At 44.1% G+C, this 27,485-nt stretch overlaps 1 protein-coding gene across 1 annotated transcript in view; it reads right to left on the minus strand.

Annotated features, from left to right (window-relative positions):
- Positions 1-8,846: 8,846 nt before the first annotated feature.
- Positions 8,847-27,485, minus strand: part of atp2a3 (ATPase sarcoplasmic/endoplasmic reticulum Ca2+ transporting 3) — a 99,199-nt gene continuing 80,560 nt past the window's right edge. Inside the window, exons 11-21 of the mRNA XM_083642864.1 lie at positions 26,155-26,286; positions 22,569-22,685; positions 21,348-21,566; positions 20,799-21,134; positions 18,771-18,991; positions 16,129-16,331; positions 13,997-14,082; positions 13,245-13,378; positions 11,743-11,860; positions 10,214-10,331; positions 8,847-9,349 (exon numbers count right to left, since the gene is read on the minus strand). Coding sequence (XP_083498990.1) covers positions 9,306-9,349; positions 10,214-10,331; positions 11,743-11,860; positions 13,245-13,378; positions 13,997-14,082; positions 16,129-16,331; positions 18,771-18,991; positions 20,799-21,134; positions 21,348-21,566; positions 22,569-22,685; positions 26,155-26,286 — 1,728 coding nt within the window. The 3' untranslated portion in view covers positions 8,847-9,305. The remainder of the gene's footprint in view (positions 9,350-10,213; positions 10,332-11,742; positions 11,861-13,244; positions 13,379-13,996; positions 14,083-16,128; positions 16,332-18,770; positions 18,992-20,798; positions 21,135-21,347; positions 21,567-22,568; positions 22,686-26,154; positions 26,287-27,485) is intronic.

Genomic DNA, 27,485 nt, shown 5'->3' on the forward strand with positions numbered 1-27,485 from the left:
TCACACACAGATATCTGAGAAGTTGAGCGACCTTTAGGTTAATTCATTAAGGAGCCAAGTTTTCCATGCTGCTATAAAACCTTCATGTGTGTTAACAATGTGTGTTTCAGTGGGACAGTGGCCGTGCTGACTCCCCAGCCTGAGCACTCGGTGGAAAATACACGGCTCCCCTTAGACGGATATTAATGAGATCCACTTCCCATCCACCAGAGCCCTGGGATTCCACCTGCGCTCTGGGAACTTCCCCTGGAGAGGCTGCAGGTGTCATACCTGTATGTGCGATCTGATGAAGCATGACATAGCACTTCTGGTTGAGTGCAAATTGCTAGGCAGTAAGTGCAACTGGCCCAGTGCCCCCCCCCCCCCCCCCCCCCCCCACACACACACACACACACCAGTTTAACACCTCTTCTACTCCTCGCGGCGTGACATTACAGACTTTCAGAGGCTCATTTTTGAAGTTTAGAGTAGTTTCTTCGGCAGCTGAGGAAGAAGTGTAACATTTCTGTTGGCAAACTGTGTCATAAATCTTTTGTGCCAATGGCGCATCATCTCCAGCGTCTCCACCCTAGAAATCGGACGTGCGTGGTACACAGTGACATCATCAGTGATTTGTGACAGTGACATTATCAGTGATGTCATAAATCCCACAACATTTTGCACCCATGGCGCATCATCTCCAGAGTCTCCGCGCGCGAGATTGCTAGTAGTTTATAGTAATATAATCGTACTACTATAATAGGGCAGCATTCCGGTGCGGTGAGCCACAATCCCTACTGAACATGCTCAGGATGCTGCCCTATAATAGTACTGAAGGAATGAGTCCGGAAGTACCACTTTGGTTCGTCAGGGGAAAAGGCTATGGGGTTTTAGAATGGGGATTTCGCTTAAATGCATGAAATAAGGTCTGTGTTTAACAAAAGTTTTCGTTTTCTTGAGTGGTCAAAAATGTTTGCACCAAGTAACAAATGGCATCAACCAAAAATTGATGCAACAACTTATGAGACATAATTGTGCATGGGGATGAGCGTAAGATGCATGCATATCCACAGGGTGCACGCAAGTCTGTCAGTGATGGATGCCTTCTGTTTCAAACATGGAGAAACCACAGACACAAACACAAAACCCACACATCCTTTGTTGCGTTTCTATCTATTTGAAGTGTGGTTGAAAAGCTTAGTTTCCTCCACTCCAGGAGACAGCAATGGCAGAGGGTATTTGGACTGATTCTTCATTAGAGTTAAGATCACAATATTTGGCATATACACCTCTGCTCATCTTAGCTGTACTGTGTTTAATCTGATCCTGGTCCAGTGAACCAGCTCACCTCAATTGACCCTTCTACTTGAGCAGGAAAGCAAGTAAACACATTTGATGACCTGCCATAACCCATAACTAGCCATCTTACAGCTTTACAGGTACAGCCAATGTGGTGAAGCATCAGCCCCTGGTGGTGGAAATGGTTCTGTGCACCCAGTGTTTTGCTACACTACTCAGCTGTACCAACCAACTTGTTCTGCTATTGGATTCATTGCAAATCACTCTGGAAAAGAGCATCAGCTAAAAAGTAAAGTGTACTTATTCCTAATCAGATACAAGAGCCTGCTTAAATTAACAAATTGATGTCGACATATGGTCTGATTGGACGTTTTTATTTATTAAATTCAGTTACTGTTACTGTATCCTCAGCATTGTATCATATCTTATTAGAAAGCCTGTCCATTTCCCTTTACAATGATGTTCCATTTGTATGGATCATGCATTTGTGGGATGAGCAGCACAGCTGAAAATTATGTAGGTGGGTCCCAAGTGAAAAGTGCAGTTTCCTTGCCAATGTGAAACAGTGTATCCTCCTTTTGGTATTGACTGTATTGTTGCCCTGGTACCATCTACAAACTCGAGGCCAAGTTCTATGAAACTGGTGATGTCAAAGTGTGCATCTCAAAAAGAAAACGCCCCACGAAGACCGGTTCATCACCTCTCTGATCTCTCTCTCTGTCTCTGATCAGACAATCAGGAACAGACTGGAGTGATGGAGATGCCACCCCACATCATGATACTGCCCCCACCAAAAGCTGTTACTCCATCGATGCAACAATCAGCATAGCGTTCTCCACATCGTCTCCATACTTTGACCCTGCCATCCAACTTCCGCAGACAGAACCTGGAGACTCATCACTGAACATGACATTCTTCCAAATGTTCAGATTCCATTGTCTGTGTCACCGACACCAGGGCAAATGGCATGACAGTCATGGCAGGCGTCCTGGCAGGCTTATGAGCTCGGAAATAGGTTGTGTGCAGTCTATTCCTGATCGTCTGATCAGAGAGCGGTCTGCCATAACGTCCTGAGAACCTTGTTTGCACATTTCTGGAAGGCAGCCTATGATTCCTCAGTGCTGTAAGGGTGATGAACCAGTCTTCATCGGCTGTTGTCTTTTTTGGACACCCACTTCGTGGTCTGTCTTTGACATCACCAGTTTCACGGACCTTGGCCTTGAGTTTGGAGATGGTGCCAGGGCAACAATAGAGTCAATAGCAACAGGAGAATACACTGACATTGGCAGGGAAATTTGGCACATTTAATTTGCGACCCAGCCACATAATCAGCTGTGCTGCGCATCCCACAAACGCATGATCCATACAAATGACACAGCGATGTAAAGGGAAATGCACAGGCTTTCCAATGAGATATGATACAACACTGAGGATACAGTATTTGATTTGATTATGAACAACAAACAACAAAATCCAAGGGATAAACATGCAGACACTTATTTCCAACATGGTCCCTGTAACAACAGAGATATGATCAAGCACAACTTTCCAAATTACTAGTGCAGAAAATTACTCAAGTAAAAAACAAGTAGCCTATAGACGGTTTTCACCAGAGTGCAACCCCAAAGCACTTCCTTTTTCTCAGCATTCGGCAAACTGCAGAAATATTCACTCGACATCGTTACTTTTGTTTTCGCCGCTCAGCTGTATAGACGGTTTTCACGGAATGGTCAGTCCTGCACTTGAATGTTTTTTTTCCTTTTATGTCCATAGCAAACACTGCAACAGGAAGTGAGCGGGGGTTCAATTTAGAATGTTTTTGTTGTCAAGTTAAAACCGTCTATAGCCTAAGTAAAAGTACATGTGTTACTTTAATTTTAATTTTTTATTATTTACCCTAATAATGACATCTCACACATCCAGCATGTTACCAGTCCGGACCAGTCCATGTATTTGTCGGTCTTGTATTTTATAATGAACAGCTCATTCAGATGCGGCCAGGGATGCAGTTTGGTGATTCTCTCCTTTGCCAGATGAGCTAGAGCTGTTGGAAGCAGCAACATAGCCTATTTACACCTTGGTGGTCAGGGATGCATTGTGTACAGCAATGTGTCTTCTCAATCTGGATACGGCAACTTTATGCGGATTGAGAGGACAACCATTTTGGGTGTTAATAAGTTATCTGGATGAGGAAAAATGCATGTTAACGCCAGGTGTAAATGAAATCAGGCTAATGTGGTCAAGCACAATCTGATTGCAATCTGACGGCAGAAAACACATGTTAATGCCAGGTGTAATGGCCTCATCTATATATCTAGCAATATCACAATCACATCCATTTAGCTATGGCTATCAGCAGTGTCAAATGAAACAGATTTATGCAATAATGTGACGATGGGGATCATAAAAAATTTGTGGATCATCTACACCTGTCTAATTAAATTGGCCACTGCAGTAACGAGCCACCAGTTTGGGCGCCCAAAATCAAGGACCGTTGCCCTAAATGGGCAAGTGATTCTGGCCCCGTTGTCGAGCAGTTGGAGCAGTCCCAATGCTACTGTGCTGTTCTCATAGTGCAATGTGCAAAACAAAAGTCTGAATTTACTCATTTACTCAGCGAACATTTAAAAGTAGTGAAGTAGAATATCTATTATTTAAATTACTCCAGTAAAAGTATAGCATTATAAAATACTTAAAAAAATACAAATTCTCAAAAACAAGCAAACAAAACTACTTAAGTACTTGTACTTGAGTACTTGTAGGCTACTTAAGTACTTATTTCCACCTCCGACTATGGCTAAATTCTACAATCAGTGTCATGAACCATTAGAGGAGCAAACACAAATTTGAATGGCACAGGGGAAAAAGAACACAACCTCTGAATAAATAACAAGATAAATAATCTTTATTTCCACGTCTGTCATTTATAAAATTATGTGTCCACAATTAATATTAACAAGGCAATACAGAGAATCCTTTTAATTTCTCAGTGGTGGGATTCAGGCTCTAGAGACAATTTGTTAGTCTCTATACTCTATATCTCTAGACAAAGGAGGGAAGAGGTGGTCAAATGTTAGTGATACCAACCCCATTCTAATCTGGCTGGTTATCGTTTTTCTTTTTACATGGCAGAGGACTTTTGAGTACCATGCTAGAGGGCTGGTGCACCCTCCCAAATGTGGTAGCGAAAAGGACCGTCACGGGTCTCTAGAGCCTGCGCCCACACAAAGCCCTTCAATGTACACTCATAAAACTTCATAACCCAGGATTCATCAATGCTTTTCGCTCAGTGTAAACCAGACACAATTCATTCACAAAATCTTAAACATTCTCACACCGGATTACTATCACTGAAATGATCAGTATCATCGTCATTACTCTAATTAGCATAAGCATGATTCTTGTCTATCTTAAACATGATACATCATATTCTTTCCCTACAGTAAAAGACACAAAAACCCCAGCGACTGTAAAAACCAAACGGGAACAATGAATAAACAACCGTTCTATTCTACAAAAAGAAAATGAGATCCTTAGATACCGTGTGCTCAAAGAAAAAAAAAAGGTTTCTCGCAAGTCCATTTGTTGTTGGTAAGTAGGTTTCATTGATGTAAGTTATCAAAAAATTAAATATATACTGTATAGGTTATTAATTACAGTAACAAGGTTCCATGCGATCATGTTCTCATCTTCTGTACAGAATTTGAGGATTCAGTAGTAAATAATATGGAGGATATTTACTAATAATCCAAATTAAAAGTCCAAATACAAAATCAAGAGATACAATTAAAAGGAATATTATCTTAACACTACTAGGAATAATCACACCATAATTAAACTTAAAAAGAAAAAGTAAATTGAAAAAGCAAATTCAAAATGTCAAAGGATAATTTGAAAATGTGAAGTGACAATGAAATAAATATAAATAATTCAAATTAAAAGCTTATATAGAAAATACAAATTTTTATTTTATTTTTTGCTTTCACCCTTCTATCACCATTTTGCAATCCCAATCATTTTAATTGTACCACTTTTAATGTTCTATTTGGACTTTTCATTTGGATTATGAGTATATATATATCCTCCATAAATGACAAGGCTATACAGACCTATAGTGCCTGGTGGCCAGAGAGCCAGCATGTTATAGGGCCATGGGGACCTGGGACTGCGGCAGTAGCTTTGAGGGGCTCCTGGAGCCCTAAACCACTGCTGGTCTGGACAGAGGGGCCACATTCCCACACTGGTATACTTCCAAATTGAAGTGGCTATATATATATATATATATATACTGTATATATATATATATATATATATATATATATATATATATATATATATATATATATATATATTAAAGGAACTGAAGAAATCACTGAACATAAATGCCGTTTCCCATGTTCTATGTGAGGCATCCAGCTTCTAGTGTCAAATTAAAAGGAAAACTCCACCCTCTGACACTGTTACGCTGCTTTATAGCATGAATCTGTGATATTCAATGGATTCCAGGCCAGGAGTATTTCTATGATGAAGCGTTTCCCTCTTTCTCTACTTCAGTTAATGACTGCCTACATTTCCCAGAGAAGATGCCTGGACCCAGCTGTGGGTTGTACATGTACATGAAGAGAGCAAGTGATAGGGGAGGGGAGATTTTCCAGTTGTGAAAAAGCAAGTCACGCCCCTTATGCAAAAACCTATTTTTACAGTATATCATGTACAAAACGCTATATGCCTTCTGGTTGCATTGCATTCTGGTCTATTGAGGTTACTATCAGTGAAGAAACTGGTGTCTTTGTCTCTTCTATTATGGATTTTTCTTCTAAGATTGCTGAAAGAAGCCCTTGCTCTTTGATTCTGAGGGCCTGACACCAGAGACATTTACTGCTGATGTTTTAGAGAGCAAACTCCATCAAACTCCTTTGTAGCTGCACTGGAAATATTTGAGCGGAGCGTGATGTCACATCCTGTAAGTGTGACCAGTTAGTACACCTCGTCTCTTTTTTAAACAGTGTTTATGAGTTTCAGGGTGGACTTTTCCTTTAAAATCAATATCACGCTCTAGGGCTGCACAATTTATCAAAATGGCAATATGGCCTTTTGACATTTTCAAATCGCAGGAGGCGCAATATTTGTTAAAGGCGAAATGTGTGTTAAGATACCATTTTAAATTAAATATTGTCATGCTGCACAGAGGACTGTTCTACAGAAGAAAACATCTTTGTTTGGTACAGACTCCCTGCAAAAATCACACCATAATCATTTAAATATGTTTTTCTATGAAAATGAGAATATGTAAAAATGATCATTCCCTCCGATATCGCAAATCATATCGCAATTGCAATATCAGTCAAAATAAAATGGTGCAGCCCTACCATGCTCTAAGTCACACTGTGGAATTTGATCTTGTATGTTGAAATCAGATCTGAACGCAATGCAAGAGCAGAGCAGGAACAGTGGTAGAGGGCTGCTGACCACTGCATCAGCCTGGCCCAGCCCGCAGAGCACCAGGGCCCAAAACAAACCACTGCATCAGCCTGGCCCAGCCCGCAGAGCACCAGGGCCCAAAACAAACCCAATATGAAGAGTTCAAGACACCTGGGTTCATTCAGTCAAATACAATATTATTTAGTCATTAGAAAACAATACCCAAGTGAGCCTGCGTGGCTAAAGCACTGGGAGCACGAGGAGCTGAGGGAGCAGCGCACAAAGCACAACAGAGGGGAGGAGAGACATGCTCAAGATGAGGTGGACATTCAGAGTCACGTGATCAGTGTGAATAATCACTGTAAAGATGGATATGGCAAAGATGAGTGGTGGTGTTGTGTGTGTGTGTGTGGGAGGGGGGGAGGGGTAAAGGGTCATCAAATCAAAGGCTAGCAAAAACACATTCATTTTGACCACATATTCAATGTGGAAGTGCAGTGGGCTGTATAAGGCATTGATGTAATTGTGATCAATATATAAATGTTGTATTGATTAATGAACAAATGATTTAAGGCCGAGACAAGCAAGCAGTTTACTTCCTGTTCCTCGACTTACTACTACTACTACTACATTGGCTGTGCGAGTCCACGATTGAAAGGCCCATTAAGTCAAATTAGACAATTAAATTAACTGTCAAGATGTGCGACAGCTAAAACTCCAACGGCGGAACAGCAGATGGAGAGGAAAGTGGGGCATTAACAGGACCAGCTGGGTGGACCAGCTGGGTGGACTGGCTGGCAAATCCACTGTTCATATGCTGGTTTGGTGCCGTAAGACATTTCACATTACTTTTTTTTTTCTCTTTCTTGCTTTCTTTTTTGAGCAGAGTCTGTGAGCTGACCTCAGCTCCTCACATGAGAGCTACAGGAAGCGGCCAAGCAGCGTAAAGCTATTCACACCTTCAGGAGGAGAAACCCCTCCACGCCCCCATGAGTCACGGCCCGGGCACACAGCTGCCTCCTCAACAGAGACAAGGAAACTATAAGGAAGGAAGACATATCACTCACATCACAGCGTTAGAATTTTGCATTGGGGCCAGTTCTAATGAAGTGAATGGGGTGGGCATGGAAAGTCCCCTCTATAAAACAACATATCTGTGCCATTTGAAAAGTGCTTCCACCAGATTAAAGAAAACACATTAGGTGATGACTGATGTTTTTTTTACACACAGATTAAAAAAACATCAGTCATCACTGATGTTTTTTTTAATCTGTGTACGTTAGTTTTCCTTATTATTGGTCCAAACAGGTCATGATTCTGTCCAGCAGCTGCATGTAGCTCAACTCAAGCCCCTGTTTGGTCCAAGATAGAGCTAGATTAGCTAACGACATCATGTTACATGAGCGGACGGGGCATCATGTAAGGTGTTTTCCTTCATCTGGTGGAAGCATTTTTCAATCAAACGTGAAACGACACAGATATGATTGTTTATAGTGGGACTTATCCTGCCCGCCCCATTCACTTCAATAAACTGGCCCCAAAGTCTGGCCCCAATGCAAAATTCGAACGATGTGACGTGAGTGATGTCTTATCCTTCTTATTAAGGGTCCTTGAACAGAGAGAGAGAGAAAGAGCAAGACAGGGCAAACGAGGACGAATTCTGCATAATATACAATGGAAGAGGACTTTGTATGCGGTAAGAGTAAAAAGACAAAAGAGAGTGAGCGATGGGAGGAACAGCGCTGTGACACGCTGCTCTGATACAGTGGCATGTTGACGGAGGCCCTGCCCTTACAGAGCTGCCAGTAGTGTGGGTGGCACAAGCCCGGGCAGAGGAGTACCTCAAAGATAATGCTTCTGTGGACAAAAACAGCAGCTTTCTGCAGCACGGCCCGACAGTGAACACATGCAGCTCGGGGAGAGCAATACGCTTGTTGGTGCTCCTCTCTTGCCAGTGAATACCAGTCTCTGTGGTAGTCTTCTCCTTGGCAGGTCTCGCCTCTCAAGCTCTCTTTCGTTCAAAACGCCCTCCCTACCCACCCGGACCCATCAACCTCCCACCCCCCTGTCCTCCCTCTCCTTCCTTCCCCAAAGGCCAGTTACTGCACCACTGTATGTGTAACTGCCAGTTACTGCACCACTGTATGTGTAACTGTACAGTCAAAAACCCATGTGCAGAAATCAAAAAAAAAAAAAAGCAGAGCCCCGGGTCTGTTTTTTTCCCCATTGACTTTTTTTTTGCAGTTGTGTCACACTCTCTCGCAACGGTGAACACAGGCATGCACCTGCCTGTTCACACGCATGTACACACACACACACACACACACACACACGTTAATTTTCTCACACACACACACACGTACACACACACACGTTAATTTTCTCACACACACTCGTTGGAAGCCATGCTCGCAGCGACACACATGCGCCCTGTTCTTGCACAACTCTTTTCTCATGCACATCCTGCTCATTTCTAGTGGTGCTGCGTTGGACATGCAGGAGTGGGGAACGAGGACAGGGGACAGAAAAGGTTCCCAGCTAAAAATGAAATCAAAAAGAGGGAGGAGGCGTGTGTCTAACTGGGTGAGTGTGTTGAGGGAGAGGTCTTAGTTCATCTGCCGTCTCCTCCGATATTTCTTCTCCTCATCACCTGCCAGTGATAAAAACAGGCCATTAGAAGACATAATAACTAGTGCAGTCAGCCTATTCATAGCTTTCAAGGGGCGTTACGTGCTGCCGGGAACGCCCACCTGGCGGTCAAAAAAAAAACTTGTTCATTCCACTGCCGCCGAGTCACTAGTTTCTCACGCTGTGTTTGTTCAGCCAAAATGCCGGATACCTGTTGTGCTATCGGTTGCACTAACCGACGAGGAGACACGCCTGGCTTGTGCTTTTACAGAATGCCGTCGGAGAAAGAAAACTCAGACAGGAGGAGGTTGTGGATTTGTGCGATTAGACGTGGTTCAGTCGCTGGGGAGGGCAAATGGCTACCATCAAAGTACACACGTCTTTGCGGCCAACATTTCATCAAAGGTAAGCTCAAGTAACGTTAACGGGGTATTTTAAACATTTTTGTAACGTTACTTGAGCTTACCTTTGAGGAAATGTTGGCCGCAAAGACGTGTGTACAAACGGCTGAACAAACACAGCGTGAGAAACTAGTCGACGCGGCTGGCAGCGAATGAACAAGTTTGTTTTTTGACCGTCAGGTGGGCGTTCCCGGCAGCACGTAACGCCCCTTGAAAGCTATGAATAGCAAAGAGTTGACAGTGGAAAGAAAAAGAGGCGAGAGGAGGTTGGAAATGAAGAGTACCTTTTCATAGAAGGTGAGATAAAAAGAATTTAGGCTGCATTAGAAATGCAGGAGAGAGAAAAAGAGCAAAAGAGATTAATCAGTAGCCATAGGCAGATACAATCCTAGCAGATTTAAGATTTAACATCAACAAGGATATTCATTGACTGGAATCAACGTATTATTTAAAAAAGGACAATGCATTGGAAAGGTGGACCATACCTTCGAGATGGTTCCTGGAGATGTATTTCAGGGCCTCATCCAGGAGGATGACTGGGATGGAGATCTTCAGGACGACCATCCACTGGGACCAGCGCAGAGGGGTCACCTGGAAGATCAACTGAAGGAACGAAAGGATTGAATAGTCAGAAAGTCTCCTAATCAGCCATTTGATCACCAGACAGAGCTACAGCACTCCTCTGCCTTTTCTCTCTTCTTTCCATTAGGTGAGACATGGTAGGTGAATAGGATAATTTTTTTTACTAAGATATATCACAATGAAACTTCCCCAGTTGATTACTTACATTAAGAAAAATATTTCTTTGTATTCCAAGTGTTGAGAATTCCTCACTTGGCAGAGCTGTATCACTTATTTCGCATTAATGCAGCGAGTTTTGTTGTTATTATCTTGTGTTAGTAATGCTTTTATTTTGGAAATACAAACAGGAAGTTAGAGCTGTTATTGCGGCTGACTTAACGATATGAACGTCCGTGGAAGCTTCTAGAAGCAGTCAGAAACAAACGAGCAAACACACGTGGAGCACCTAGAAACGGCTAGAAACCTGTCAGAGGGATAAAACCTCCCTTTTTTCCTTTCACTACGGCGGTTGCCTGTACAACAGTCAGAGAAGATACAGTGTAAACCACTGTACAGTCGGTGACTGCCTTTACCTGCCTTTAGTAAACGTGTTGAACCCCACCTGGTGTCCCAAGTGCTTTCTGGCAGGAGCCCTGTAGCGGCCAATTCGTTTATCCAGCTATTCAGGGTTAAAACCCAACACCAAGCTTTATGTTTAAATATGCAAATTAGGCATTATCTACTTAAATATGCACTAAATTGCATACATTTCCAGAACAGAAATATGAACATTCAATGAAACGAGAATTTTGAACCTAGCTTTATCCAGCCAGGTTCAAAATTCTTGTTTCATTTTGTTGACATAATTAGAGCCAAAGCCAAATTTCTTTTCCATGTTTTTAGGAATGAAATGTATATAAATCAGGCTATGAATGATATATGAACAAACCCTGTCCCAAAAAAGATGAAAGGGCAGCACATCTCAAATGTCAAAGTCAAGCAGGACAACGTACTCACATTACACTCGTTTATTTGGCCCACATGAGTATGAGCCACATGAGTATGAGCCAAATAAAGAAGTGAAATGTGAGTATTTGGTCCTCCTTGACTTTGACATTTAAGATGTGCTGCCCTTTCATCTTTTTTGGAACCGGGGTTGGAGTTTGGGTTTAGCAGCACTCCACTCAGAAGCCCCTCTGTCAAAACCTTCAAAATATAGTTAGAATACCACTGGAAAGTGTGGTGTATGTAAGTGCTACTGAAGTGGAGATTTCTGGCTCAAGAGTATAAGACCTGCCATGTCTCATCATAAAAACAAAATCTTTAAAAACGTATACTGTATGTTATAATATGCATCTGAATCCTGGTAATCCATTGTGGGTGGATTTCGGTCATCTTAAAATGTGTAAAACGATGTGTCAGTACGCCTGTTTCACATCGCACCAATACTCACAGGTAGAGGTTCAATGTAGAGGATGAGGAAGTGGAGGGAGAGGGAGATGATGATGGCTCCCAGCAGCCAGATGTTGACCCAGGGAGGCATCCTGACCAGGGACTGGTTCTCAGACAGACTGGAGAGCGTGGAGGAGATTTAGTAGTACAAAACATGTCAACCCTTTAGTTGTTCAGCTGAACATTAAGGCCTGACCAAGGAAGTTGTTCCACCACGTTGTAAAGATCACACACAAAATGTTGGGAAAAGCTTAAAGGCTTCAAGATTCCAATTTCATCATCTTCCAGTAGGAAAATCGCAATTACCGTACAATTAAGGCACTAAGTTGGCATTTTTATCCGGAGTGACTTTACATCGAGTCCAAATGAATTAACAAAACTGAGCTGAAAATAACAACAGACCTCCCTCCTTACATGGTAACTAGCAACCATGTAAACATGTGGTCCATGTGTCAGTTTTACTGTCTGTCTTGGCTTGGGATAAGAACCACAGCATTTTCATTGGTCAGGCAAGCCCTTTGTTGAACCTTCCTTTTCCCAAACTCTTTCCTATATTATGAGCCATTTGCCTTTGTTTCTATGGGGAGCTATTGACAGGCTTGCTCCATGAGCACCACTGGCAAAAACACAGAGTTTTCCCTTCACACTTCATTTTTAACTCCGCTCTTCCAAAATAAATACATGATTCCAGTGTAGCTAAGCTTGATTTCTTTGTTACTCTCACTAAGAATCAATATGCAAATGATGTAAATTATTACATTTCAGAATGTTAGGTTTATTAGGTTCATTTGCTGGGAAAACCTATGGTAGATATCTATGCTGTATATAAACAGGGTATGGTCAACAGCAGTTCTGGCGGTTATGTACTGGGATGGTAAGCATTTTCTGGCATAGACGGAATCCTGTCATCCCTCAGAGGACAAAACACATTGTAATCACTGCTAACAACAATTCTAATTGGTCAAATTCATCCCACAATGCCATTCTTTTGCAATAGGAATAGAATATATTTGTGTTATTAACATGGTAAAAGTGGTTAATGCGTTGCAAGAGCAAAAGGCCTGCTTAATTATTACCTCCGCCAAGGAGGTTATGTTTTCTGTGCCTTTTGTTAGTTACGGTAGTTTGTCTGTCTGCAGGATTACAGAAAAACGACTTGCCCGATTTTCATGAAACTTCAGCGAAGGGTGTAACATCGGCCAAGGAAGAACCTATTACATTTGGTAACGGATCCAGATCCAACTCACGAACAAGCAATAATAGTACAAACTAGCGAATAATAGCGGACATTGGCGGAGGTCTGCGTACTCTGAGTGCCCTTCTAGTCATAACCAAATATCATCTCAATTGAGAAGAGATTAGCACTGCTTCCACAACCTATGACATAAAGGAATCAAAACCACAGCAGGAAAAACACAACCATAATTCACTTTGTTTAAATGTCCTGACAGCAGTGACTTTCAGGCAGTGTTTACCCCACCGTCGCAGTAGGAGACAACTGACCTGTTGAGTGCGTTGAACATTTCGATAGTGACCAGCACAGACAGGGCCATGGTTGTCGGGTAGCGAGACTCAAACACCTCGCAGTCTATCCCCTGGAACATGGGGTTCTCCTCAGTACACTGCATGAAGTGTCTCTGCAGGGGGAGACAGACAGGATTTAGAGTGTGTGTGTGTGTGTGTGTGTGTGTGTGTGTGTGTGTGTGTGTGTGTGTGTGTGTGTGCACACGCGCGCGCGTCAACAGGATGTCACCAGGACCTCTGTGACCTTGTCTGATGGAGCTCAGATCTGATGAACAGCTGGGGAATCTTGGCCTCGTTCCCACACTAGCTGCAATCAAAGTATACGGGCCTCGCTTCCCTTTCTATTTGTGTGCACTGCTGGGATCAGCACACATCCAAACATGACTGTGTGCACTGCTGGATCAGCACACATCCAAACATGAGTGTGTCCAATTCTGTCCAAATGTCAGACTTGCCTTGCTATTGTAATGGCCTGCTTTTATTTTATGTTTCACTGCATTTGCTGACTCCATCCTTCCGGTTAGCTAACTAAATCCCAGAACCCGCAGTTTACTTTTCGACCTCCTGCCCGTAGCAAAGTTAAAACTGCCCGGCCCGCTCCCACAAGATTTGCGTTGCGTCCTGCAGGACCACAATCCCAATGCATTCCTCTAGGGTTACATAAGATAAGCTTTTATGCTGCAGCAAGCAGTAAAGGATAAGAGATGGAGCGATGGCATTTTCCAACTCACCAGCTGATAGAAGGAGACTTGAGGGCCTTCTTCATCAAACAGGTACCACCAGGTGGCAGCGCCTACTGTTCCAAGACCCACATATCCTGCAGGGAAAACCAGAGAGTCAGACAAACATATGCACACGCATCAGCAGTTAGGTTAACTCATTGGCTGCCAGCCATTTCTGGAAAACAGATGCTCCCAGTGCCAGCCCTTTCAGAGCGTTTTCAGTGATTTCTCAAGACCCACAGAATATTGTGTGATATTACTATGTAAACACCGAACACGCCCAAAGAACGATGAGACTCTCTTGTATCATCAGCAAAAAAAAGTTTATTGATATCATTTTCCGTTCTTTAGTTATCAGCAGTAGAAGATAGGTTGGTTTCACCAAAAACAGATGTTTCAAACTAGAAGCTGAGATAATGAGCCTTTTGTGAAATGAAGCATTTCAAGCACATCACTGACTCTGAAGCTAATATTTTCTGATGTAGTGACACCTCAAAAATAATTTCCTTCAATAAAACAGTGAAAACAAAGGAATTTTGATGGCAAAATAATATTTTTTAGCTGGAACCAGCAGCGCTGGCCCCTGCGTGTGCAGACCCTACACCTTCTTGCTGGTCTTGATTTACAGGTATTCTAGCTTGTGTTTGCCAATCTGTCCATCGAGCCTGCTGTCTGGGTCGGTGTTGTATGGTGCCCTGCGTGCCCCACCCCCCTCAACTGCAAACTCCTCCGTGGGAGTGTCTCTGGTGGCTCTCTGCTGCTCTGAACTTTCTGCTGCACGTTTCAAAGTGCGCTGCACCCAGCTCTATTTTCACAGCGCTCCGCCGTTTTTGTGTGCCGGCTCCCAGCGCTCCCAGCTGAGAATAATTTATCTTTTCAGAAAGACGCTGGTGTCGGGTGCTCCTTTTCTGGCAACTAATCATATGGAGAAACTATCGCAACAGACAGAAAGGCTCAATTGTGGGAGCAGATTGGCTGCTGTTCACAGGCACATCTAACGTTACAGCATGCATCGGTTTCCGTTTCCCCACGGCTTCTTCTCTGTTTTTTCCTCGCCTTTCTCTAATCTGGAGAGCACTGTCGCCACCTAATGGTAAAATAGCTTATACACCTTCAACATCCCCCATATTTTTACAGGAGATGCATCAGGCTTTGATCCACGTCCCACCGTCAAAAAAACGCAATTGACGTCTTTAGACGTCATTGGCACTCTACGTTACTATTTGAATTGACGTCTTTAGACGTCATTGGCACTCAATGAGTTAAGTACAAGTTATCCCGCAAAATGCACGAGAACCATAAAAAACGACTATGAAACATAATGCTTCAGTTCACAAACCTCTGTTGTACAAACATGGCAGTTAATGTGAACTTTCACAATCACAATTTCATTCATTAATGGATTTGAACATGGCGAAAATTCGCATTACAGCTAGCAGAAGATGTCCTGCTAGCAAAGAGGCTAATTTAGGCTGTTTTACTGCATTGAATTAGGCTAAAGCAAGCATTAGTGATCTTAGGACTATGAAACTTGATGGTCCAGTTCACAAACTTCTGTTGTACAACATACGCAGTTCATTTGAACTTTCACATTCACAATTTCATTCCTTAATGGCGTCAAACATGGCAAGAATTTGCATTAGAGCTAGCAGGACAGAGGGACCGCAAGCAAAGTCCAAGCAGCAGCCAGTGAGATGTCAATCAAAACACAATATGCCACGCCCACACACAGTCTTGAGAAATGGTCTAAACAGCAAAATGAGTTGTTTTCTAACTAGGTTTTCTAATAGTTATGAATGTTTATTTTCACTGAGATTTGTGTGGATGCTTAATGAGACACTCAACTTTCATATCACAAATGCATTTTTTTACTATTTCAAGCCACATTTCCAGAGGCTTTAAATTAAAAATGTAGTATTTATTCAAAGCTGCTCCAGGGAAAGACTTAAAAGGTTTGGATTTTTGCCCATTATATCTGTTTATTCTAAACTACAACCACTAATCATTTGCTCAACTGGGTTTTGGCAAGCCAGAGAGCCCTGCAGTTCATCTGTAAAACAGCTCTAACACTTAGCCAACGCTAACTACAACATTACATAATCATGCACTGATATACAGCCGTTCACTGGCGCTCATGTTACCTCCAATGGCCAGGTATCTGAAGAAGAGCCAGCCGGAGATAAGAGGCTCTTTGGGGTTACGTGGAGGCTTGTCCATGATGTCCAGGTCCGGGGGGTTGAAGCCCAGCGCGGTGGCAGGCAGGCCGTCCGTCACCAGATTAACCCACAGCAGCTGCACTGGAATCAGTGCCTCGGGGAGACCCAGGATGGCTGTCAGGAAGATACTGAGAGAGACACACACAATACATCAAGCAGGGAGAGACCCAGGATGGCTGTCAGGAACATACTGAGAGAGACACACAAGACATCAAGCAGGGAGAGACCCAGGATGGCTGTCAGGAACATACTGAGAGAGACACACACAATACATCAATCAGGGGGAGACCCAGGATGGCTGTCAGGAACATACTGAGAGACACGCACAATACATCAAGCAGGGAGAGACCCAGGATGGCTGTCAGGAAGATACTGAGAGACACACACAATACATCAAGCAGGGAGAGACCCAGGATGGCTGTCAGGAACATACTGAGAGAGACACACACAATACATCAAGCAGGGGGAGACCCAGGATGGCTGTCTGTCAGGAACATACTGAGAGAGACACACAAGACATCAAGCAGGGGGAGACCCAGGATGGCTGTCAGGAACATACTGAGAGAGACACACACAATACATCAAGCAGGGAGAGACCCAGGATGGCTGTCAGGAAGATACTGAAACAACACACACAAGACATCAAGCAGGGAGAGACCCAGGATGGCTGTCAGGAAGATACTGAAACAACACACACAAGACATCAAGCAGGGGGAGACCCAGGATGGCTGTCAGGAAGATACTGAAACAACACACACAAGACATCAAGCGGCCGTCGAAGGAAGTCGAGCTGAAAGTAAGACACTGTAGATCAGGGGCCCTCAAAAGTGCGGCCCTTGGGAATGTTTGTGGTGGCCCGCAATGAGACATGATAGTATTTGGTCTGATTCTTGGTTTACTGTCTTTGAGAGGCTGTAGCAGGCTCAGTTTTAAGGCCAGGGTGAAGTTTCTGGTATCATATGAAACTTGATTAACGATTCCATTGGTATCAACAATGTCATGTTAGCTTGCCAGGAAGGGGGGTAAATATACATTACATTACATTACGTCATTTGGCAGACGCTTTTATCCAAAGCGACTTACAATAACACATTTTTGTCAGCAATAGAGCAATCAACTATGCAACACAGTATATGACAACTACAACATCTGAAGGAATAGTGGTCAAGTTAAGTTAGTAATCTTTTTTTTTTTTTTTTTTATAGAGAGAGAAATAAGTTAGTTCAAGAAGGGCCCAGATGGAGCATGAAAAGGTGTGTCTTTAGTCTTTTCCGAAAGATCGGCAGTGATTCAGCCGTCCTGACTGAAGGTGGAAGCTCATTCCACCATTGAGGTGCCAGGGACGAGAAGAGTCGCGATCGGGATGAGCGACTTTTTAGCCCCCGTAGCGAAGGAGGGGTGAGGCGTCCTGCACTAGTGGAGGAGCGAAGGGAGCGGTGAGAGGTTTGGAACCTGACCATAGATTGCAGGTACAGAGGAGCTGTCTGGTGTACTGCCCTGTAGGCCACTACCAGTGTCTTGATTTGATTTGATGCGTGCCGAGATGGGAAGCCAGTGAAGGTCACAGAAGAGGGGAGTGACATGAGAGAATTTGGGTTGGTTGAATACCAGACGGGCTGCAGCGTTCTGAATGAGCTGAAGCGGTCGGATGTCGACGGCAGGTAGGCCGGCCAGGAGCACGTTGCAGTAGTCCAGGCGGGAGCTGATAAGTGACTGGACCAGGAGTTGAGTCGCTTCCCTTGTGAGAAAGGGACGGATTTTGTGGATGTTGTAGAGAGAGAACCTACAGGAGCGTGCTGTCGCAGCTATGTTGGCCGAGCAAGACAGCTGGTTGTCAAGGATCACCCCAAGGTTTTTAGCTGTTTGGGAGGGAAGCACAGTGGTATTGTCAATGGAGATGGAGAGATCTGCGAAAGGGCAGTCTTTCCCTGGGAGGAAGAGTAGCTCTGTTTTACCAAGGTTGAGCTTGAGGTGGTGGGCAGACATCCAGTCGCCAATGTCTTTGAGGCATGCAGAGATGCCAGCCTCGATTTGGGTGTCGGAGGGGGGGGAAGGAAATAATGCTCCTTTCGGCTAAATTTTGGCAAGGGGGGGAAAAAACCTTTTCAAAGGGTCCCTTTTTGTCACAGGCTAATGTTGGAAGGTATATTGTGTGTGTGTGTGTGTGTGTGTGTGTGTGTGTGTGTGTGTGTGTGTGTGTGTGTGTGCGTGCGCGTGCGTGCGTGTGTGTGTGTGTGCGTGCGTGTGTGTGTGTGTGTGTGTGAAAAAGCAGCATAGATTTCTCACTTGACTCACAATCGGCTAGACTGTCTAGAATAGGCTATTGAGGATTTTGTTGTTTTGGAATTACTTTGTGTACCGTTTTTACTTGGGCAGCCCTCAATCCAATGTTGGGTCCCTGGGACCATGATGGAAATAAGTGTTTAGACTTTTTCATGTCATCCCTGGGATTTTGTAATTCTTTATCCAAAATAAAATCAATCAATCAATCAATCAAAATTGGCCCTCGGTCATCAAAACTTTGAGAACCCCTGCTGTAGATAAATTCCTCTAGCCTGTATCCTCACCAGACGACCTCTCCCACGTTGGAGGAGATGAGGTATCTGATGAACTGCTTCATGTTATTGTAGATGGCTCTGCCCTCCTCCACGGCGGCCACTATGGTGGAGAAGTTGTCGTCTGACAGCACCATCTCGGACGCCGACTTGGCCACCGCCGTGCCCGAGCCCATGGCGATCCCGATCTCTGCCTTCTTCAGTGCTGGAGCATCGTTCACTCCATCTCCTGTCTGGAGAGGACAGGGTGAGAGGAGATGATTGGTCTAGAAACATGCCTTCACTGTATCGGACAAGTTTACCCACTGGACTGTTTTTACTTTGAATGGCTGATTGTGTAAATTAGGGTTCATTCAGGTGAACTAGTGTGAAATAGAATTCACACTATGCTATTCCTTAACTGTCTGATTTTTGGCAGGCTAGTCGAGATTTGTCTAGATAAAATGATTCAAACAGTGAACCATAAGCAAGAAAGATTTCCTGGCACTGCAACATTAACTTGTTTCTGAGAATTCGCATAATATCTTCAGGTTCGTTAGCTGTTACCAACACTCAATCTCTTTTGGGGATGAGAGCTCAAACAAACTTTCTATTAGCACTCAAACTAGTGCTGCTCTATTGACCGTGAATGATACACATACATACGTTACAATTTTGGTTCTTTGCACTGTTGCTTCAAGGGGAAGTCATTCATGCTCAACATATTAATTAAATTGCCTAATATCATAAGAGCAAACATTTCATTACCATTTTAGATCCAGAAGGGATTCAAACTAAAGCTGAGCAACTGAGATATTTATCTCTGGTGGCAGGACCCAAAGCAGCTTTGTGCTGCGGTGAATGCGGAGTCAGTGTGACAGGCAAGTGGTGATATTGTTGTCTCTCGCCCTTCCCTGCCTCTGACCCAATAACAAGCCCTCTTCTGAGACGCGTGTCAGATAGGAAGCAGCGGAGCGGCCCACAGACGACGGCTCTGATAACAGAGTCTGGTTTGAGAGCAGAAACATGTCACGCCTCACTGGCTTCCCCAGGTGCATTCTCTTTCTCAGACAGTTCTTCATGTCATGCACAGTTGTAAGGTGCTGGGGGGGTAGGGAAGGGGGTTAGGGCTGGGCGTCAATATATCCTATAACTGTACATGTTTCTTCTTCCAGGTTTAATAAAATGAACAATGATTGGCTTTACCTGCTCATCATATCCACATTACACATTACTGATCACTAATGATAATTACTAATTTTTTTTACTTTCTTGTATGCAAGGGACTATCTCGTAGCTCTGTTTGTGAAGCCAAGTAACAAACCTGCATTCTTTTGAATGGCCTGCAGGGGGCGACGCCAGTGGCTTCAAAAAGAAGTCTGATTACATGGAAGTAAATGGGAAAATGACGTACTTCTCACTTGATTTATGGCCCCAGTAAACCCTTTCTTCCTAATGAGTTTATGGTCTCAATCGCCAGTTTCAAGTCTTCTTCAATACACCATGATGTTCATCTTGTAAATTAGGGTTCCATTTCCAGTCAAATACATGAGAAAAATTAGTGTTTTGGGCGCCTGTCCAGTGCTCGCGCAGCTCGTCGATCATGGACCAATAGCAGGCCGCGGCCACACTGCTGATCTTCTCGTCCAAATTCACGTCACTTCTGGCAAATAACCAAGATGGTGATGTTGACAATGCCAACCTCGAGACCTCCAAACAGGAGCCCAAAAACCAATCGGTGACGTCACGGCAGCTACATCCATATATTTATATGGTCTATGCTTGTATGTCACGGTAGCTACATCCATATATTTATATGGTCTATGCTTGTGTGAATATCTTATGAAAGCACAAATACTCACCCAAAGATCTCGCCACATTATCGATATTGAGGTATACGGTCCCCAATGATTCTGTCATTATTGCCCAGTCCTAGGGTGGAGGTGAGGCATATTGTGCCTTAGGAATATGAAGCAGTAACCTAAGTGATGCGAGTTGTGAGCTCTCCTGGTAACCACTAGACATTCCACCCTCTCTCCCTCTTCAACCCCCTCTCCTCACCATGGCAGTAATCTCGTCGAACGACTGCAGGTATCCCACGATCTTGGACTTGTGAGCGGGCTCTACGCGGGCGAAGCAGCGTGCTCGCTTCACCGCGTCTCTCTGGGCATCCGGCATGAGGTCATCGAACTCGCGGCCGGTGTAGGCCTTCCCTGTCACATCCTCATCCTCGTCGAAGATGCCGATGCGCCGGCAGATGGCCACCGCCGTGCCCTTGTTGTCTCCCGTGATCATGATGACTCGAATGCCCGATTTGCCGCACAGTTTTATCGAGCCCATCACCTCCTTCCTGGGCGGGTCCAGCATGCCCACGCAGCCAACAAAGGTGAGAGCCATCTGAATAGACAGAGAGAGAGAGAGACAGAGAGAGAGAGAGAGAGGAGGACAGAGGTTAGGTCAACACAACTCAATTCAATTCAATTCTCAAAAAGAACAACTGAACTTTTAAACTTTCTGAAGAATGAATCAATTCTGTAGCTCTACAGTACATCAGATTTCATTGAACAAAGATGATTTTGGCAAAATCCTGATCGATCGACCGTGTTCTACCTCATATTCCGCAAACTTGTTGGAGTTCTCCAAGTCCATGTCCTCTCGGCGAGGCGGGGTATCCCTGGTGGCCAGGGCCAGGCAGCGCAGTGTGTCACGCCCCGTCCCCCACTCCCTGATCTTGGCCAGCAGCTGCTCCCGCAGGGCCGGGGTCAGCATCACCTTCCCCGTTCCCACCCGCAGGTACTGGCATCGCTCAATCACGCTCTCTGGGGCACCCTGAGGGGAGAGGTGACATGTCAGTGGTTTGATGTAACAAAGTAATAATACTTTGTTACAGTACTTAAGTGTTTTTTGGGGAGTATCTGTACTTTACTTGAGTATTTACTATATTTCTGTCAACTTTCACTTTTACTCGACTACATTTCCTAAATATTTCCTTCTACTCCATTACATTTCCCCCAAGCATCTTAGTTACAAAGTGAATTCAGAAGAAATTGGGTCACCTGCAAGCAAGCAGGTTTGGCGAATCAGGGCTCCTAGCTTGCAAATTATGTTAATCATTCATGACCCACACTCCATTCCAGTTGGTGGCGGCGGTAATGCACCATAACGTCGTTTGCCAACCGCTATTGAGCTCAACAGTCACGTGACGTCTCCAGCGCCGGAAGAGAATTCCCGATTCATTTTCTCCACAAGACATTTAGAAAAATCCGTATACCTAGTTCTAAGGCTGGAACCAACCAACCAACCATAAAATAAAACGCAAAAAAAAAAAAATCCCAGCTTTTTATTTTTGCACCAAGTGAAATGTTTTATGGTCACTCATGATTCAGTAGGTCACTGGTTGGCTTGGATCCAGCCTTAAAACTCGAGAAAATGAACGAGGAATTCTCTTCCGGGGCTGGAGACGTCACATGACTGTTGAGCTCTATAAAACTCAAGAAGATTTCCACTCAAGCCCAGGCAAGTGTTTTGCTTGCTTTTTTAATTAACAGCATTTACTTGTACTTGTACTACATTCAATATCAGAAAATTACTTTTGATAGTTAAGTACAGTAAATATCAGATACTTTAAGAGTTTTCTCAAGTAATATCCTAATAGGTGACTTGAACTTCTACCAAAGTAACACATTTTCTGGTCTGGTCTGTACTTTTACTCAAGAGTGGCTTTCAGGTACTTCACCCACCACTGCATCTCACAAGACTGACAAAAACAAATAAACCAATAAAGACCAAGAGTTATAAAGGATGCCCATCTGTCGCATCATTTATTTGTACCTTGACGAACATCTTGGCTGACGATCCAGCCTTGGTGGGGGTGCAGTAGACCGACATGGACTTGCGGTCGCGAGAGAACTCCAGAGTGAACTCCTTCTTCATTAACTGTCGGATCACCTGATGGATGAGAGCGGAGGAGGAAAGAGCACAGAGTAACACAGAGAGAGATAAAGTGAGCGCCAGAGCTAAGTAGCCTCATTTGTGTGCAGCAGCTGTCAGGCTGGGGGCCGGCAGGCTGATGGAGAGCTTTGGCTGAAGGATGGCACTTTAGGCCAGGCACTCAACCATCTTGTCTGGATGTCTGGCCACTCTGTGCCAGACACTACCGGCTGTGTATGACAACACATGATGCTTAGGTGAAGCTGAAGGTGTGCAGAGACATACAGAACGCCCATGTGCAAGGCAGAGGCAGACCCAAGTCGACGTTTTGATTGACTAAGATAAAGCAAAAATCGCTCTCAATGGTCCGGTGCTTTAATCACAAAACCCTGGATGAGTGTGAATTTCACTGGGAATGAAGCTATTTAAAGGAGTAAATCTGTATCCCTCACATAGTATTTGTGTCTAGTGTCAAGCCCTCTTCTACCAGTAGGTGTCCCTCTCGTTCAGAGCCAAAACCTGTGCTTCAAATTGGTTAATGCGCTCTGCCAGACCGGACGGCTGTGAGGTACACACACCCTGTCTGGGGAGTCCATCCATCTGACGGATGTCCTCCTGAAATCTGTCCATGTGACAAAACTCTCCTCTATATCAAAAAGAGTGAGCAGTGGGAGTTTGTCTTGGCATGGCTGTGTGGGAAATCACTCTCTCTCTCTCTGCCTCTCTCTTGTGCTTTCTAGCCATGAGGACATCAGAGATCAGGAAAGTTCAGGTAAAGCTGCCTCCACATGAGAAGCGATCTCTCACCGTGAGGCAGAGCAGAGAGAGCTCAGTGGTAAATAGGTCAAAGTTAAACAATTTGAACTTTGGTGGCAAATTCGAGTGGTGCGCGATGCCAAGTGTAGCGCTGCCACATAGTTGGGAGGCAGCGCTCTCCCCATAGGAAAACAACAGCTGTTTCACTGTGGATCATGTGTGGGCACCTTGAGCCCTCCATCAACTCTGCCTTCTATTTGTTTCTTTAGCTTTGGTTTGCTGACTACACGTCCTTTTGAAGCAATGCCCTGCTTCACATTCATCCAGCTACACACATTCATGACTCACTCTTATCTAAGCCAGAAGACCTGCTTTTTCCCTCAAAGTGACACCAGCAGGGATTTGAATGACCTTTCTATTTTTTTTATACCAGTGGTCATTGATTTAAACATTTGCCTGACCATGCTCAGGCCAAAGTTTGCACATTTCACTTTTTCTATATTGTAGACCTGGGTTATCTGCAACACATAAAAAAGCAGTTTCTTTTACTTTGGTAACCTTTTTGTTAGGCACTTTTCCCCACTTGTATATTACTCAGTAATTCCAATGCTATAACTAGTTATTACATCTATTTTACTTGGATATTAACCTTGGTTATTTCCAGTAATTTCTATGTCATAATAGGCTGTAATTTATAGCTTCCAAATATTCTTTGAGATGGGTCAGAGGGTGTGTTAGTTGCCTAGAGAAATTATCTCATTCCCAAACACTCATAGGTTCAAGCTGTGCAGGCATGGCTGTGCGTCCATCAACAACCCTGTGTCCTGTCAAATGGTACTTGAGGGAGACACTGAACCCCTGAACTGTGGATAAGGCAAGCTAAACAATTCAAATGTAAAATGTCTTCATGCACAAACATGGATACAGGGACACACAATTTTTGCACATGACCTCAACCAGACACTGTTACAGTATTTCATTAGCATATTCATGCTAAGAAGTGCTAAGCCTAAAGCAATTTCCATGTCAGCTCCCAGAATAAATAGAATGTTCACTGAAGATGAATGATTTCCCATACAGACAAGGGCGCGAGAAGGTAGGTGCAGAGGTTGCGGCAGCACCCCCTGGTGGCAAGAGATGGAATTTTCTAAATTGTTGGATTTGGGTGTCTTGTGTTTATAACACCAACAAAATGCATTAAAAACAGTTTGTGCTTCCCAGCTCTAATCTTATTTCATACGCTCTCTCTTCAAAAGTGTTTGAATTTCATCATAATCTGGTTATCCATAATAATAATAATAAGTTCAGTGTTTATGCCTGTCTGTACCTTTTATGCCTGTCTTATGCCTGTCTGTTGTAGTGTAAAATGACTAAAGGGAGAGCAGGAGGTTACATGAAAGTGAGTGACAGAAGGAGAATATACTGAATAATGACATCACAACAGTATAATCCTAATGTTAATTTAAAATTAAATATTCCTCTAAATATGGCTAAAAGTCCACAAAACGTCAAATTCTCTTCACCAATAGTTCCAGCACGGCTGCATACAGATTGAAAGGGACTTGTTTCAAACCAGTGGGCAACCACAACCCCTTTCCCCTGATGACGCGGAAGTCTTTAGGCTCGTTTGAGTTGACTGCTGCCTTGCCTGGAAAGCAGACGAGAGCAGCCGAGCGCAGTCAGGTGAGACATCAACAAGTCGAACACCCCCGACTGCTGCTTTTCTTCTTCTACAGTTTTGTTCAACATCGGTTTGTAAACAAATTAAAACATGCATTAGCGCCACCCACACTCACTGCTCAAATGACCCAGCCATTCAGATTACGTATTTTTATTTTAATGTAGGCATTACAGGTGGTATTTATGTAAAATATGGAGTGACAGCTTGGAATAGATATAAAATTTAAGTTTCTACACTTCACTGTGGGTTTGTGATGCACCTGTGTTGAACCAATGGGCTCAGCTTGATGCGTTTCTCGTCATCCTCTGAGCTGTGCAGTCGGGCGCAGTTGGTGGGGAGCAACTGCGGCTCCTCGCTCCAAATCTGCGCCCGCCTCGCTCTCACGAGAGTCCCATTGCTCACGCAGTCGGGCAGGCGGAGCAAGTCGGACAACTTGTCTAACTATCATTGCAACGGGCCAAGCAAGGTGCTGGTTGAATCTGCGCAGAATTTACTAATCTCAAACGAGCCTTTTGTTTAAGCTGTAATTCCTCAAATGGCCACTTGAGGCAGGACTCAGAAGTCCCATCGTTCCTGTTAAAATGCCCCACTTTGTAACAGTAATTAAACACCTTTACAGCCTGGACCGAAACATGGTTTTGGTCTATATAGCTAATTTCACCTTTTATAAATCACCCGTTTGGAGTAAAATAGATGATAGATAAGGGGGTGATTGACAGATCACCTGTCCAGTGATCACGCAGCTTGCCGATCACGGACCAATAGCAGGAGGAGCTGCGGCTCTGGGAAACTCCCATCTCACGTGAGGTGCGGAAGGACTCAACCCATTCCCTCCCACTCCGCTGACAAAAAATCAAGATGGTGACGGCCAACGTTTGAACTCCGCCAGGGAGAAGACATTTAATGGGATAGATACGTCCATATTATTTATGTCTATGTTTCAAACACCTCGTATAGAATCGACTTGTCATCAATACCATGACAAAGAACTCACTTCAGGATCTCAGACAGACAGACAGACAGACAGATACTACAGTATATGCAGCTTACCGAGTTGCAGGAGCCAGCACGCTCCACCTTGCTGAGTCCGGAGAGGTCAGTCTTGAAGACGTTCATCTTCTCCACCAGCGTGGTGAGAGCCGTCTCTGTGGCCTCGCCCACCTTCTCATACACCCCCTTTGCCTGGGAGAGACCGCAAGCAGAACAATGACCTTGAAACATGCTGTTGAACTGTCACATTGAGGAGAACTATACGTGAGTCCAAGGCCATGTTCAAACTAGGAGGCCAAATCTGATTTGTGAACTTTAATGACCCATTAATGATTCTATCCATATTGGTTTTATGAGTCTGGACACTCCAAGTCTGATTTGTGTCACTTGTCCCAAACCACATATGGAGGTAGTTTCCAATCTGCTTTCGATTGATGTGACTTCAGTGTGGACGCGCTGATCACCCAAATCAGATTTGAGAGTGTCTTTTGCAGAGGGCGGGGACTTGAAGAGCACAGAGCAGACATGCAAACACTGCCAGAAACATTGTATGTTGGCTCATTGTATCTGGACCCACAGATCCGACTTGAACACTTGCCCAAATCAGATTTGTCGCAGTGTTGACACACTCCCAAATCAGATTTGTCGCAGTGTGGACACACTCCCAAATCAGATTTGGGAAACCAATCAAGATAATGATGATTAACACGTTCACTGCCACTGACGTATTAATACGTCAAAAAAAATCCAGCGGTTCACTGCCATTGACGTATTAATACGTCAAAAAAAAACGATTTTTTTTTTTTGACGGTGGGATGTGCATCTAACCCTTTTACATCTCTTATATAAGTATTGGACGTGTACAACGTGTACAACCCATTCCACCGACCCACTAAGTGGCGACAAGGAAGGAGGAAGGCAAGCAAAAAGCAGTGTGACGAAGCCATTCTCATGAAAATGGATTGGCGAAAACGCTTTCGTTTTCGCGCTGATTGCTGGCAGTGCGGGATTGCAAATTTGCATAATAGATCACGGATGGAACACACTTTGAAACATGCAGCATAAATATGACCAGAATCGCAAAAGCTTCTCTCAACCAAAACTCCAAGAAGCGAGCGAGTCCATCCAGACTTCCTCAAACAGCGGCCGCGCAGACAGGCACAGCAGCAGCAAAGCAATGAGACTGGTGACGCGAGGTTACAGCAGCAGCAACGAGCTTGTGACACGGCCGCTGCGGCCAAGAGGACACACACGGAGGGAGGAGTTGGAAGCAACTCTCCCTCTCGCTCTCTCCCTCTCTCTCTCTCTCTCTCTCTCGCTCTCTCTCTCTCCCTCCCTCCCTCCCTCTCTCTCTCTCTCTCTCTCTCTCTCCCTCTCCCCCTCTCACTAGG

This window comes from Poromitra crassiceps, assembly GCF_964638095.1.
Source record: "Poromitra crassiceps genome assembly, chromosome: 1".
Classification (NCBI taxonomy): domain Eukaryota; kingdom Metazoa; phylum Chordata; class Actinopteri; order Beryciformes; family Melamphaidae; genus Poromitra; species Poromitra crassiceps.